Source organism: Topomyia yanbarensis, chromosome 3 (assembly GCF_030247195.1).
Source record: "Topomyia yanbarensis strain Yona2022 chromosome 3, ASM3024719v1, whole genome shotgun sequence".
NCBI lineage: Eukaryota > Metazoa > Arthropoda > Insecta > Diptera > Culicidae > Topomyia > Topomyia yanbarensis.
This window is the reverse complement of record NC_080672.1, coordinates 283,548,377-283,562,562: the sequence shown is the minus strand read 5'-3', so window position 1 is coordinate 283,562,562 and position 14,186 is coordinate 283,548,377. Positions and strand designations below refer to the sequence as shown.

Below are 14,186 nucleotides of genomic sequence, written 5' to 3'. Positions count from 1 at the left end.
TTAAATACTGGTTGTTTTACTACGTTATTAACAATTAGTATTATAAAATCGTTTTTAATCATTTATTCAATTAATTTAATTTAATTTTGAAGTAGAAAACTATTTGTTCTGATTTTTGCTGATTTTTATTGTTGTACTTTTTATTTTTTATATTTTTTCAAGACAATGGCTCGCAGGTATAACTTGCGCACAGTAACTGCTGTAACAGTAACGTTGCGTGTTACCAATGTATTACTGGTCAGAAATATTTGTTTCATTTCAATTTCCACCCCATTTCGTGGTATTTTTCAATCCCGATTTTGAAACGTTCATTCTTCCAAATAATTGCACTTTTTCAACAAGATCGAAATTCCATTTGATACCGTTTCTAGACCATTGTTCCAACTTTTAGAAACATTACTTTTTTAAACCGGTTGAAAGTTCGCAAAGTTATAGTAATTTTTATGAAAAAAGTCAAAACCGCGATTTTTTCACTCTTTTTTTGTTCAAACCAATTTATCATTGATTCAATAAATTCCGTACTTTCACTTACACAGCTGTTGCTTGCAATTAATAAATGAAGAAAATGACGTACTACACATGCCTTTTGTTTGCATTTTTACCTGCGAAAATTGCGATCAATCCGTGGGGTACATTTATACCCCAGTGCAACGTTCTAGGGTGGAAAACGCAAGTGGAACGTTCTAGGGTTAAATTGAAATAATATGTGTTTCAACAGTGCCAAAACTTACGAAACTAGAATGACGAAACTGTATTTATGCATTGTGTGTCAATTGCTTGTTCGTTATTGTTTCGAACGTGCATCTTTCAACAGCATTATTGAATAATGAAACGTTTTTCAGTAAATATATAAATGTTGTTTTCGAAAATCATGCTTGATTTGTTCGTTTTGTAGTAGCCATAATTTACTTGCAATGAAAAATGTTATTCTATTTTTATGAGTTGCCGTTCTTCGACTAAATGTTTAATCTATTAAGTTTTGCTTTTTGTGTTTCGAATTCATCTCGTCAGTAACTAGCACCATCTGGGTGTCTAGTTAGACGATGTATCCCAAATTAGCACTAGTTAGACACAAAAAAATCCGAACAGTTCACACGACATATGTGAACGCCTAAAGCCACATGTCCTGAGTGATGTCCCGGGAAGCAGGCTATTGCTATTTATAGCAAACTATGCTCAACATTTGACGCCAACCAAGTTATTTAGTAATTTGCCATGATTCTGTGTAATTTCACAATTTTCATAAATAGACTAACATGGTAACTGTGAAACGATGATGTATGTGGAACAGTGATTTTTTTTGTTTTTGTTATCTATCTTAACCAATTATAACCCAGCTATGTTGAAACTTTTGGTTATTTATATAATACTTCGTGAGCCGCCTTATGCCGAATTAAGTATGGGAAAAACAAAATATCCACTTTGGAACATTTTGTTGCGAAAAAAACTGACGTATGAAATTTAATACGTTCGGCTGATAGGGTATCAAAAAATCATTACAGGGAAAATTCGGCTAATATCCTTAAATTTGGCACAAAATCGAATCGAATATCCTTGCGAGATCAAATGAATGAAGCAGCTTTTTCGAATGATTTTGACATTTCTCTCCTCTCTCGTGCCGTTTCATCTCATGATTGGTTCGTTGCATAAAACCATCTTTCCCTCAAACTTTTAAGACAAAGAACATTTTCTCATGAGAATTCACATAAAAATTATCTGGTTAGAACCCGCCACGATTTGCAACGTATTAAGCATATGTTAGCCTTGAATGCACTAATTCAACGTTAAAATCAGCGAGAAAGTTGTGAATCCCCTCCGGATGCTAAAGAGGAAATAATTTTGGCCTTAGGTGAAAAAGATATCGGTTCAGCCTAGCGTATGAAGTTTCATACCTTGAACTACCAGCAGAATTTTCGCTATTGTTTCACCAATTTCTTCCAATTTTTCGCACTGAGCCACATCTTTCACATATCTTATAGCCATTCGTTCTCAATCCGAAACAAGAATTAGTGATTTAGAAGAAAAATTTAATAATTTGTATTGTTCATATTTTGGTTTAAATTTTGTCCAACTTTGACATTCGAAAACACAATGGAATTTTATTAAAAAAAGATTATTGAGCATACATATTATAAATTATAGAGTATTAATTAACGTCCACAGAAGACCGAAGTTTATAGACGCCTTTATTGTATAACAAGTATGAACCAGAAATGTGTTTTTTGCGTATGAAATTTCATACGCTGGGTCATAATGGGTTAAAATGTGAATGGGTTCCGATTTTCCACATTAAATATTACTCTTCTAATGCAAAATTTGTTGACTTGGGCAAGCTTTGTTGCAATCATCTCTTATTTCAGGATTGCAGTTTATATGCATAACATTAATTAGTTATAAATAACAACATGATATTTACTGCATCTAACCTTTTGACCAGTCTTCGCAAGTGAACATCGAACACCATGTTCGCTCTAGTTCTGTGCTCATCTCATACCCACATTTCGTGTGCAAACTCGAACGCGCTAATGCGTACCAAAACACGTGCACGTGTTCGTCTGCACATCCGAACCCCATGTACGTACATGGTGTTCGTACACACAGGATCTTAACACTAGTTTTCTCTTTCTCTCACTCATCATAACTAGCGTTGACGCATTGTTTTGTACATGCCTTTCTCGTGTACGCACACGGTGTACGTACACGGTGTTTAAACCTAAGTTTGCACATTGTTCGCTTGGGTTCGGTGTTCAATGCAAATCTGTACACAAAGGAAAAGCATGTTTGAGGTTGAACGCGTGCACGAAATTTTGTACACGGGTGCAAACTTGTCGATGTTCATGGGAAGACTGCTTTTGACACCAATGCGAACCAAATATCATATTTGGTACCAATTGACTTTCCAAGAAAATTTTCATAATCCCCCAGTTACAAGTAGTAGTACCTCCAGGTATTTTATGGCTGTTTCGTTTTTGTCAATGCAATACACAACAGTGTAGTCAGTGCTACACACATTGAAATTTGGATGTAATCAGTCTATCTCTTTTTTTGCGCTACACCGATGTAGTGCCAGGTAAAAACGAAAACGATATTAGAGCTGTTCAGGCCCATTTTTTACCCACTGTTCAGAGCAAAACATTGCATTTCATTTTTAGTTTAACTCGATCGTAGTGAGCGTTGCTGGTCCATGATGTTCAAAGTATACCACCCAGCCAGAATTTTTTTCAAAACGAAAGCTTCGACAATGGACAAGACTCCTGTTCAACGCGCTGGATACTGTGTTCGTGTAGGAGTTCTTCTGACGGTCATAATACCTATTCTATTGTCGTTTTTTCTCCAAATTGAAATAAATCCAGCCTACAGATGCATGTACGCAACGCTGATAATGATAATCTACTGGATGACTGAAACCCTTCCATTGCCGGTGACCTCCCTGCTTCCAGTGGTTCTCTTTCCACTGCTGGGCATTCTAGGCACTGATGAAACCTGTCAGATGTACATGAAGCAGACGATCATGATGTTTATGGGTGGAATTATTATGGCACTGGCTATCGAGTATTGCAATTTGCACAAAAGGATAGCTTTAAGGGTGATTGTGTCAGTTGGGTGCAGTCAGCGCAGTTTGAATTTCGGATTGCTGTTGGTAACGATGTTCGTTTCAATGTGGATCTCGAACACCGCCACAGTGGCTATGATGTGTCCGGTCGTTAAGGCTGTTCTGGAGGAACTGGAAGAGGTGAGTGGATTGCATATTGAGGTTTGTGCTTCTATTTCTATCATATTTTACAGCAAGGATTGTGCCAAATGTTTGTACAAGGAGTTGACAGTATTGTTCTACCCAAAAATCATACTAATGAGTAAGCTTACCGTAGTTCAAAGAATCTGTAAATAATAATTTGTTGTAAAATTAGTAACAATTTTCATTTTAGGCATATTAAGCCAAGCAACATAACCATCTGCTATTACATGGGAATTGCATACGCTGCCAGCATCGGAGGCTGTGGCTCTCTATTCGGTTCCGGGACAAATCTAGCCTTCAAAGAGATTTATGAAAGTCATTTTCCTAACGAAGGATTTGTGGATTTTCCACGTTTTATGATATTTAATGTCCCTGGGATGCTACTGGGAATGTTCCTAATTTGGGTGTACCTTCAAGTTGTTTATATGGGAATGTTCCGACCAAACAGTAGCGCAGCCAAGAACTCTCAGATCAGCCTTGAAGGTCAAGTGATCGCTCGATCTGTAATAGTTGCTCGATATGAAGAATTGGGTCCGATGTCAAGCCACGAAATTAGTGTGGCGGTACTATTCGTTCTATCGATTGGAGTATTTTCCACCAGACAGCCGGGGTTTGTGACAGGCTGGGCGGATCTGCTGTCGGAAGTGTATGAAGCAGATAGATTTCACATTTCTAACCGTACGATTTTTTCGGAGTTTCTTTAGATTTGAATAGTCTTTCACTTCATAGTATCCAATGTATTGTCTTTCAGGCACCACTAATGCAATCACTGTAAATTTTATATTGAACGGTTTTGTTATAATGTTTTATATTTTTTGCCCATCGTGAGAACTTATCGAAATTAATTGTGTGAACTCTAAGCAACATCTTTTCTGTTGAAATCGTTTGACATAATGCTATTTACATTGCAGGAAAATTCACGACGCATCTCCGACCGTGCTCTTTGTTATACTACTATTTCTTCTGCCCGATAACTGGAAATGGTTAAACTATTTTAGGAAACAATCAAGTGGGAAAGGAAACGTCATAAAGGTAGTTTTTTGAATGATAGTGATTATTGATTACTTATATTCTAGATCAGCTCCCATCAAACCCTACGCCTGGTCTCATCTCCTGGGAGTACATCGCTGAGAAAACACCGTGGAGTCTTATATTTATGCTCGGTGGAGGATTTGCGTTGGCGGAGGGTGCCCGAGTGTCCGGAATGACCACTATGATCAGCGAGTCATTGACATCGCTCAAAGATTTGCCACTGCTTCTAGTATTACTGTTAGCATGTAGCATAGCTGAGGTGCTAACGGAATTTGCATCTAACATAGCCGTATCTAGTGTGCTTCTACCAATACTAGCAGAAATGGTTATATTATTTCATTTATTTGAAGAACCTACGTTACCATTCCTTCTTTTCAGTCGCTAGCCTTTGAGATTCATCCCATGTATTTGATGCTACCATCAGCCATAGCTATTAGCCACGCATTTATTCTTCCGGTGGGAACGCCTGCAATCGCAATTGTTTCGGGGATGGGTCATATCGGTATGAAGGATCTCCTAAAGGCAGGATTGGGAGCAAAAATAATAGCGCTGCTTATTTTGTGGATAGCATTTCCACTCTGGGGACCATGTGTGTATTCAGAAATTGAGATTTTTCCTGAGTGGGCAATACTTTTAACAAACAGCTCTGTAGTATAATTACTTGTTGTGAATAGTATAATTAGCTACGAAGAAAAATATACCGAGTTACCTTAGCCTTTTTGACTGTTAGTAGTATTTTTTTTTTAATTTGAACCTTAAAACCTGAGACGGGACATGCGAAGGTGGTGTTCTTATTCCTTCTTGATATTGTTGTCACTTTGCAAGAAACATTTCGCTTACAAAAAAATTTCAAGGAAATGTCAGTGATAGGGCTATGCTGATGAGGCACAGAGTTGTGCCGATGAGGTACTGAAATTTATGTAGCTTGCACATGACATAAATTATATTATCATTTGCTAACAAAACTAATTTTGAAGTAATTTAAACCACTAACACAGATGAATTTATTGAAACCATTATTACAGAACAATTTACGATTTGAGCGAAAGGTGATGTATTTTCGGTGAAATAAAAAACCGTTTGTTTGTTTACGATATAAAGAGTGATCAATCAATGTTTGTGTAATGAATTTCCATATAATTATGCAACATTTCAACAATATTTTCCTAAATTTTCATGACAAAAGATTGAAAATTATGCGAGGGATAGTGAATTCCCAGAGGCACCTGCGTATCCCTCTTAAAAATCATAAATCAAAATCTGCAATTTTTCGTCACATCATTCCGTGAGGTCTGATGATAACCGGAAAGCAACTTTTATTCCACGATCCTCTGGAGATTCTTTGTCACTCGTTCAATTTTCAATGTACTAATGCTATTATTAATCACCAATGTAGAACTGTCTGAAAGTCTGTTATCGGCACTCCTGATGCTCTAGACAGCGTCATTTTGCGAAACGCTTCGTTTGCTTATGTATTCTTTTCTCTTTGAGGAACTGTCGACTTCTAATGGCATTTGATGAATACTTTAATCTAAATAGAATCATTCCATATGAGTAATGTTTTAAGAAATTTACTGTTAGTATGTTTTGAATAGAGAATCTTGCATTTACGAAAAGTAAGCTCCGTTGTTGTCTAAGCTATAATCGATACGATTGAAACAATAAACCAAGTCGCATATAATAATTCTGAAGAGAAAATGGTAAGGGTGACGTGTAATGAGATTTACAACCAAAATTTTAATTCCTTCCAAAATGTTTTCTTACATTCTTTAGCTAAAAATAATTGACATGTATTTTTTGTTTTGGCTGAATAAGATTTTTTTCAAGTTATTAGTTTTTTAACTTTTGAAGTCTATAAAATTGAACAATTTACAATCATTAATAACTCGGAAACGACTCGTAAGATTGAAAAAAATGTTAAATAAAAAAGTTGTGTTTTCAAATGACTTTACCGAAAAAAAAATTAAAATGTTTTTTTTGTTACGAAATTTGCAATTATTTGACTTATTTTATTTAAATATTAAGAATCATTTTAAAAAAATTGTGTAAAAATTTGGGAGTGAATATCAAAATACTTTGCGAGATAATACAATTATAAACTTAAAACAATGTAATTTTACACTAAACGCCAAGTGATAGGCCTATTATAATTGAAATAGCTCGTAAAATACTTCGAGTTCCATTCTGAAGTTTTGACATGTTCGGTTTTTTCGGTGAGCTCATTTTATTATTTAATATTTTTGCGATATATCGAATCGTTTCCGAGTTATAAGTGATTGAAAAATGTTCAATGAAATAAACTTGAAAAAATATCATATTCAGCCAAAACAAAAAATACGTGTCAATTATTTTTAGCTAAAGAATGCAAGAAATTTTTTTTGGACGGAATCAAAATTTTGGTTGTAAACCTGACGTCATTCCACCCATAAAGAATAATAAAACAGAACATGGCATTAAATTAACTTTATATTTGCTCTATAATAGCAATAAAAGCACATGTAAACCATACGTGCTCTTGGTATCATGGTGGCTAGTATGCGCAATATTAGTTTATGATGCGTAGGTATACATAGAACTGACAAATGGTTTAATTATAGTGTTAATTTATTGCTACCACAAAACACACGCTTCCAGCTGGGTATCAAGTACGACGGGGCGGCCTCTGTTACAGGGCCCAATGCTGCCGATTTGCAAGGACCATTGCAAGATACTTTGGACAATTTGTCTGCTTGGGATCTCCACCTGGGTAACGAGTTCTCCACGGAGAAAACTGAATTGGTTTCTTTTCTAGGAAGCGTGAGCTGGCGCAACTCTAGCTTCAATTAATGGGTGTAACGATCAATCAGGTCTTCACATTTAAATATCTCGGGGTCTGGTTCGACTCTAAAAGTACCTGGGAATGTAGGTATCTGTAACAGAAATTCCAACAAAGGTTCAATTTTCTCTGGACAATAACTGGAACATGGTGGGGTGCCCACCCAGGAGACCTGATCAGGTTATACCAAATAGCGATATTGTCGGTGATGGAGTACGGGTGTTTCTGTTTCCGCTCCGCTGCGAACATACACTTCATCAAACTGGAGAGAATCCAGTATCGTTGCTTGCGCATTGCCTTCGGTTGCATGCACTCGATTCATACGAGGAGTTTCGAAGTGCTGGCGGGCGTTCTACCGCTGAAAAATTGATTATGGGAACTCTCATATCGATAGCTCATCCGATGCGACATCTTGATCACCAGCGGGATTGAAAACTGCGAGAGACTCATCGAACTTAATTCTCAAACCCGTTTTATGTCCTTGTACTTCGACTACATAGCACAGAGCATCAATCCTTCTTCATATAATCCCGACTGTGTCCCTTTCTTTGATACTTCTGATTCAACTTTATTGTTCGACACATCCATGAAAGAAGAGACCCGTGGTATCCCAGATCATATATGCCCACAAGTGATCCCTAATATATTTAATAATAAATTCCGAGAAGTCGACAGCGACAAAATGTTCAACACCGACGGATCAAACCTCGATGGGTCTACTAGCATCGGTATCTTCAATGATAATGTCACCGCTTCATTCAAGCTCAATGATCCTGCTTCAGTTTACGTCGGTTCGGACAGCCTCGGCTCTTCGTGCGGTGAAGCCTAAAAAGCAATTCCCGTATTTTCGGGAGTCTCTGCGCAAGTTTTCTGAAAAATCTTACCACATTACCTTTGTTTGCGTCCCCTCTTATTGCTCTATCCCGGGTAATGAAAAGGCCGACTCTTTAGCAAAGGTGGGCGCTTTAGAAGGTGACATCTACGAAAGACCGATTTGCTTCAACGAATTTTTCAGTATTTGTCATCAGAGAACACTCGACAGTTGGCAAAACTCGCGGAGAAATGGGGAACTTGGACGATGGTTACATTCTATTGTCCCGAAGGTATCTACGAAACCTTGGTTCAGGGGAATGGATGTGGGTCGGGATTTCATATGTGTGATATCCCGGCTTGTGTCCAACCACTACACACTGGATGCGCATTTACGGCGTATTTGGCTCACGGAGAGTAGTCGGTGCGCTTGTAATGAAAGTTATCATGACATCGATCCCGTTGTCTGGGCATGCGCCAGGTATTGTGACGCCAGAACTCATTTAAAGAATTCCCTTCGGGCCCAAGGTAGACACCTCAATGTTCCAGTTCGGGATATGCTGGCAAACCGCGATCTTCCCTATATGTCCCTTATTTACATCTTTATAAAAACGATAAACATCCCAATTTAGCAGCTATCTCTTATTTCTCGTTTCCAGAAGCTCCCTATCTTGTAGACCCAACCAGTGCCAGAGTACCAATATGCGACCGCCATCGTCCTGCATAGAAGGAAAATGAAGCGAGAGTGACTTGATGGTCTGATAAGTTACCGCCGGTCTGAAGAATACCATACGCCAACCCGGTACTCGACGACCTACTGACAAGGCACTGTGTCGCTGATCTCCCGTTTGCCCGAAAGTTACAAGTTCAGCTCTTCTCTCCATGTCATCATATACGCCTTCTCTCTCCTGTCCTTGATACAACTGCTGCTACACTGATGAAAATAAGCCCCCTTTTGAATATCTTAACCAAGCATAAGTCTCCATAAAAAAATCAAATTTGTGTTCTGTATTCCTAGTTTTAAGATAGCTGTCATTTTTATTCTTCATTAAAACTATTGTCCCCCATCTTGTAAATAGAATTGTATCCCTAGTTTTAAGATAGCTGTGAAATTTCTCATAAAAACTTGTTCTTTCTTACGTATACCAATATATATTTTTAGTTTTAAGATAACTGTAAAATATTTCGAGAAAAACTTTTCCTCCCCCCTTTGAATATCAAATTGGATTCGTTGTTTTAAAATTTCTCAAAAAAAATCTTTTGTCCCCACTCTTGTGTATAGAACTGTATTTCAAGTCTTAATGTAGCTGCAGAATTCTTCCTCTCAATATAAAAAAATATCTGAACATTGTTACCTCCTAGTTATAAGTATTTAAAATATAAAAAACAAAAGAATTCAGCACCGCCAAGCTAACGCATTTGTGCCTATCAAATAAAGGAACGGAATAAAAAAGCACACGCTTAATGATTATGGTTATTTGGACATGGCAAAAGATATAATGAAGCAATATTTAACTTTAATAGATAGCTTTCTTCGTAAAGGTATGTATTTCAACGCTTAAAAAGGTTTCGTATAAGGAATGACAATATGAAAGTTCGTAACAAAATAGTTAGTGTTTAACAACTGATTTTCAGCGATATTTCTCAAAAAATTATTCATATCAAGACAAATATAAAACGTATAAGCTTCGTTAGCAACGTGACTTATGTCTATCCGAATCTTTTTGCAAAATATATTGTCTGTATAACTTACAGGTAGATTAATCACCAAACTATACATATCAATTCATCGTATCCAAAAACTTTTCCGGTCAATTAATATAGCTAAATTCAGACGTGTAGATTTTATGAATCTAAACTGCTCATTTTGGATACCATATTGGCGGCCTTCCTGCATATTTTGCATGACATAAAAAAATTACCCTAATTACATTCCGCGTCCCAAAATCATCCTAATATGGTGATTAGAACTAATTCAAACAACTTTTTAAGTGTTGTTCGAAGACCCGCAACTGTGCGTTATACTGGGCAGATTTTAAAACAGCACGTTGGGTTTGATTTCAAACCGGCCACTCCAATCGACGCTGCGTGACGGATAGGAATTAATTAAACGAGAAGAATCATAGTTCGAAATTTATGGTGTAGTTTTGAGTAACAATCCTTCTAATATGCGATTCTATAACATAGCGCTACAAAATAAAAAAATGAATGTACATTTCAAATGATCTAGTGAAGGTTGTAGGTCTGCACAGTGGCGGATTTACCTAAATAGCTGGCCAAAAGTCGAAAATGGTTTTGATTGACCTGAAAAGGTGCATACAACGGTTTTTTGGGGCGCAGATTACGATTTTAATGTCAGATTTACAAAATTCAAAATGGCGGATACAAAATTGGTGACATTTTAATAGAAATATAAGTAAATATTCACGAATGACTGGTTTTAATGACTCTAGTGTATGCCAATAAAGTTTATAATGTATCGAACTTTAAATTGTGTGTAGTTAAATGATAGAATTTGTTGATTTGCACGCAATAAGATATTTGGGTGTCTAAATGCTGTAGCTTTTATGAGAATTGATGTTATTAGTCATTTCAAACTATGTATTTTGAAATATTATGCAACATAGTTATAAAACTTTTCAACTCTCTGTACGATTATTATTCAATTGCTGTCCGATACATATATTTTTCAAAGAACGAATAATAGTATTATTTTTAAATTATAAAAAATAAGCCGATTCTGCAACGAAATACGTGGGAGTGAAAATTGACAACAAGTTTGCATGCAAATTGCATTAACTAAAAAACTGAATATGACAAAAATACGAAAACAAGTGAAATTCACTAAGATTCATAGATTTATTTAAATTGTTAGACTGAGGATTTGACGAAAGTTCATTATTACGATGAAGCGTCCATTCAAAAGCATGCGTTATACTTGGTCAGAACATGCTTGTACTGCTTCCCGGTATAGTTTTAAGCAACCACGTTTTGTTGTCATACTTGCTGACATACTACGACTGACAAGCTTCTCACAAACAAATTTGGAGGTGCAGCAGTAATTCAAAGTACGAGTCTAAATTTCAAACTGAAAATCTTATAATCCGTCTCTATCTCCACTTAACCAAAGATTACTCAAAAACAGGCAAATTCGTTCAAGGAACACAACTTGCCTTGAAACATAGTGGACATACGTGGACAAAAAAGTATTTCAATAATTTAGCAAAAATGTGTGCTGAAACCGTCTGCTACAAAATCGTGGAAGTTATTGACATTTTCTATAAACAAACAAAATGGTATCTTTTGACATCAATACATATAAATAAAGTACGTACCTTCAGCATAACTTTCCATTATTCCACATTTGAAACCGACAGTTTTATCAAAATCCAGCTACATTTGAATAATACTAATATTTCGTGCACTCGATAAAAAATATGAGCAAAACGCGATGGTTTAAACTGTTTGGATATTCCAACACCACAAATATGGAAATTTTGGAGCGTTTCACTTAAAATGGCATGCGGCAGCACCATCTGAAGCACAATATATGTACTAGAACCCAAAGTACTACCATGTAATTTTTGACTTTTGGCCAGGTTTTTAAGCAAATCCGCCACTGTGGTCTGGTCAAAAACACGTTTGATCAATTTAGTATACACTCAAATTCTTTATTTATAGCAAAAAATATTTTTAGGACTTGTACCACTAAATATCATCTACGCTGGCATTTTTCTGACGACTTCCAATGTTTAAATCGTTCTAGAAAAGAGAAGAATAGAGCTTTCTAACGGTATGTTATGCTATATTCTTTTGTTAAGAATACTGTGTGGTTTTGGGACGACAATATGAAAATTACATTTATTTTGTGATTTTTCACCGAAGAGATGGAAATTGCTCAACATTTTCAGGAAGAAGCGTTTTTGTTCAAATAAAAAAAAACGCAATCCATTCCACATCTAACGACCTATTTATCATCAAAATCGATTGAAAGGTGCCAAAGTAATTCAATTTTTTTTTCTAAATTAGAAACTTTCTGGCACAATCTTTTAAGGGGACGGTCAATTTATTTCTCGATTGCGTATACATTCAAAAGAATGTAAGTAAATAATAAAAAATAAAATTGGGAAAAATTACAGAAGATTACAATTACAAAGTCTCATAGCACGCCACAATACCTTACTAACCCTTCAAGTGTCCATGCGAGAAAATTTCTAAATTGGAGAAAAAATAATAACTCTGGCATTTTTCTTCCGACTTTCATGATCAATAGGTTGTTAGATGCAGAACGAAAAGATCTCTCGAAATTTTTATTGAAACAAAGACACTTCTTTATAGAAATATAAGGCAATTTTTGATGAAAAAAATGCAAAATAATTGTTGTCCATATTGTTGTCCCAAAACAACATAACAAAGAATACCGTTAGAATGTCCTATTATTTTTTAATGCCGCAAGGCCGGAAAATTTTTTTTTTTCTATAAATCAAGATTGTGAGAGTATGCAATATTTTTCAAATATTGTTTTGTGTGCATTTGATGAGATCTACTTGAACTTGAAACTACGAAATTACTGTAGCACCGTTTGATTATATCATACGAAAATCATTATAAAATTTAATTTGAAAGGCTATTCTTAAAGGAATTGCATTTGAAAGCTTGGTGTTCCACTCGTCAGTAACTGACACCAACTTACTGCCAGTTAGACAATATATCCAACTAATACCAAATTGATGCCAGTTAAACATTAAATCCAAACGGTTCACACAACTACACATGTTGCGCCAAACGCAACTGGCTGGTACCTAGTTATGCCTTGGTTTAGCACAGCATCTCTGGGTGACTGACGAGTATAGGGAAACGAACTTTTGGGTTTTGGTATTAGAGCTGTGAGTATGCAACCTTTATTTTTCCCAAAGGAAAAAAATGGATGCACCAATTTGCGTATAAGTGCCAAACTTAGAGAAGTTGAATTTGAATGGTTCGTGTTCCACTCGTTAGTAACTAACTCCAACTCGCTGCCAGTTAGACGATATATCAAAACTAAAACAAAATTGACGCCAGTTAACACAAAACATTTAAATCCAACTGTCAAAGCAGAACGCAGCTAATTTTTAACTTACAATTGATGATAAGTATTGCCTTAGGTATACGGTTTTGTAGATATTACATTACGAGGTGCAGCCTGTTGATGCAGTGCAACAGAAATTCGAGCAATGTTTGCGTTTATTTCATATCATTTGGGTTATGTTATATCTGTTGATAGCAAAAGACGAGACGCTTTAGAGAGAGAGAGAAATTGCTCGTCCAGATCAAATGAACTTTTTATGGTTCAATAAATAAATAAAACCAATCTCCGTTCGAGTAGTAAACACACAGGTCTGATAAATAAAAATCCATTACAAATGCTACAATTTCAGCGTCCAGTTTCGTGACAGTCGAGGCAACGTAGCTGCAAATTCAGCACAATACAACCTACCAATCATAAATACAAACTGTCCATTCTGAACCGATTATAATTGACTTGCTGATACCTTCTCCAAGACGCTCAATTGGGGGATATAATAGTTAGGAAGTACAGATGAATCAGATCTCTTTGTTGAGTTCAGTAGCTTAGAATGCCTGCTTCACGATTCGACAAACGGCGTGTGCTGGATTAGTTCTGATCAACTGCTACAACTATGTGAACGTAAGTGTACGGAAGTGAAAGTTGCGAGTGGTTTAGGCAGCAGAACTACGGTTTCAGTTTTCAGCTGCACACCAACTCAAATTGTTGAAAATAGTTTAATCGCAATC

General features: G+C 36.1%; 1 protein-coding gene across 1 annotated transcript; it reads left to right on the top strand.

Annotated features, from left to right (window-relative positions):
• Positions 1-3,271: 3,271 nt before the first annotated feature.
• On the top strand, positions 3,272-5,477 carry LOC131692258 (protein I'm not dead yet-like). The gene is made up of 6 exons (XM_058979214.1): positions 3,272-3,733; positions 3,787-3,854; positions 3,927-4,382; positions 4,648-4,768; positions 4,818-5,093; positions 5,147-5,477. The coding sequence occupies exons 1-6, from the start codon at positions 3,365-3,367 to the stop codon at positions 5,423-5,425; spliced, it is 1,569 nt and encodes a 522-aa protein (XP_058835197.1). The 5' UTR covers positions 3,272-3,364; the 3' UTR covers positions 5,426-5,477.
• Positions 5,478-14,186: the final 8,709 nt, after the last annotated feature.

What these genes read in the sequence shown, in the direction of transcription:
- LOC131692258 (XM_058979214.1), top strand. Translation starts at nt 3,365, where the DNA reads ATGTACGCAACGCTGATAATGATAATCTACTGGATGACTGAAACCCTT. An exon ending in GCGGATCTGCTGTCGGAAGT is followed by an intron (nt 4,383 to 4,647) that starts GTATGAAGCAGA and finishes TTTACATTGCAG; the next exon opens with GAAAATTCACGACGCATCTC. An exon ending in GGAAAGGAAACGTCATAAAG is followed by an intron (nt 4,769 to 4,817) that starts GTAGTTTTTTGA and finishes ATTCTAGATCAG; the next exon opens with CTCCCATCAAACCCTACGCC.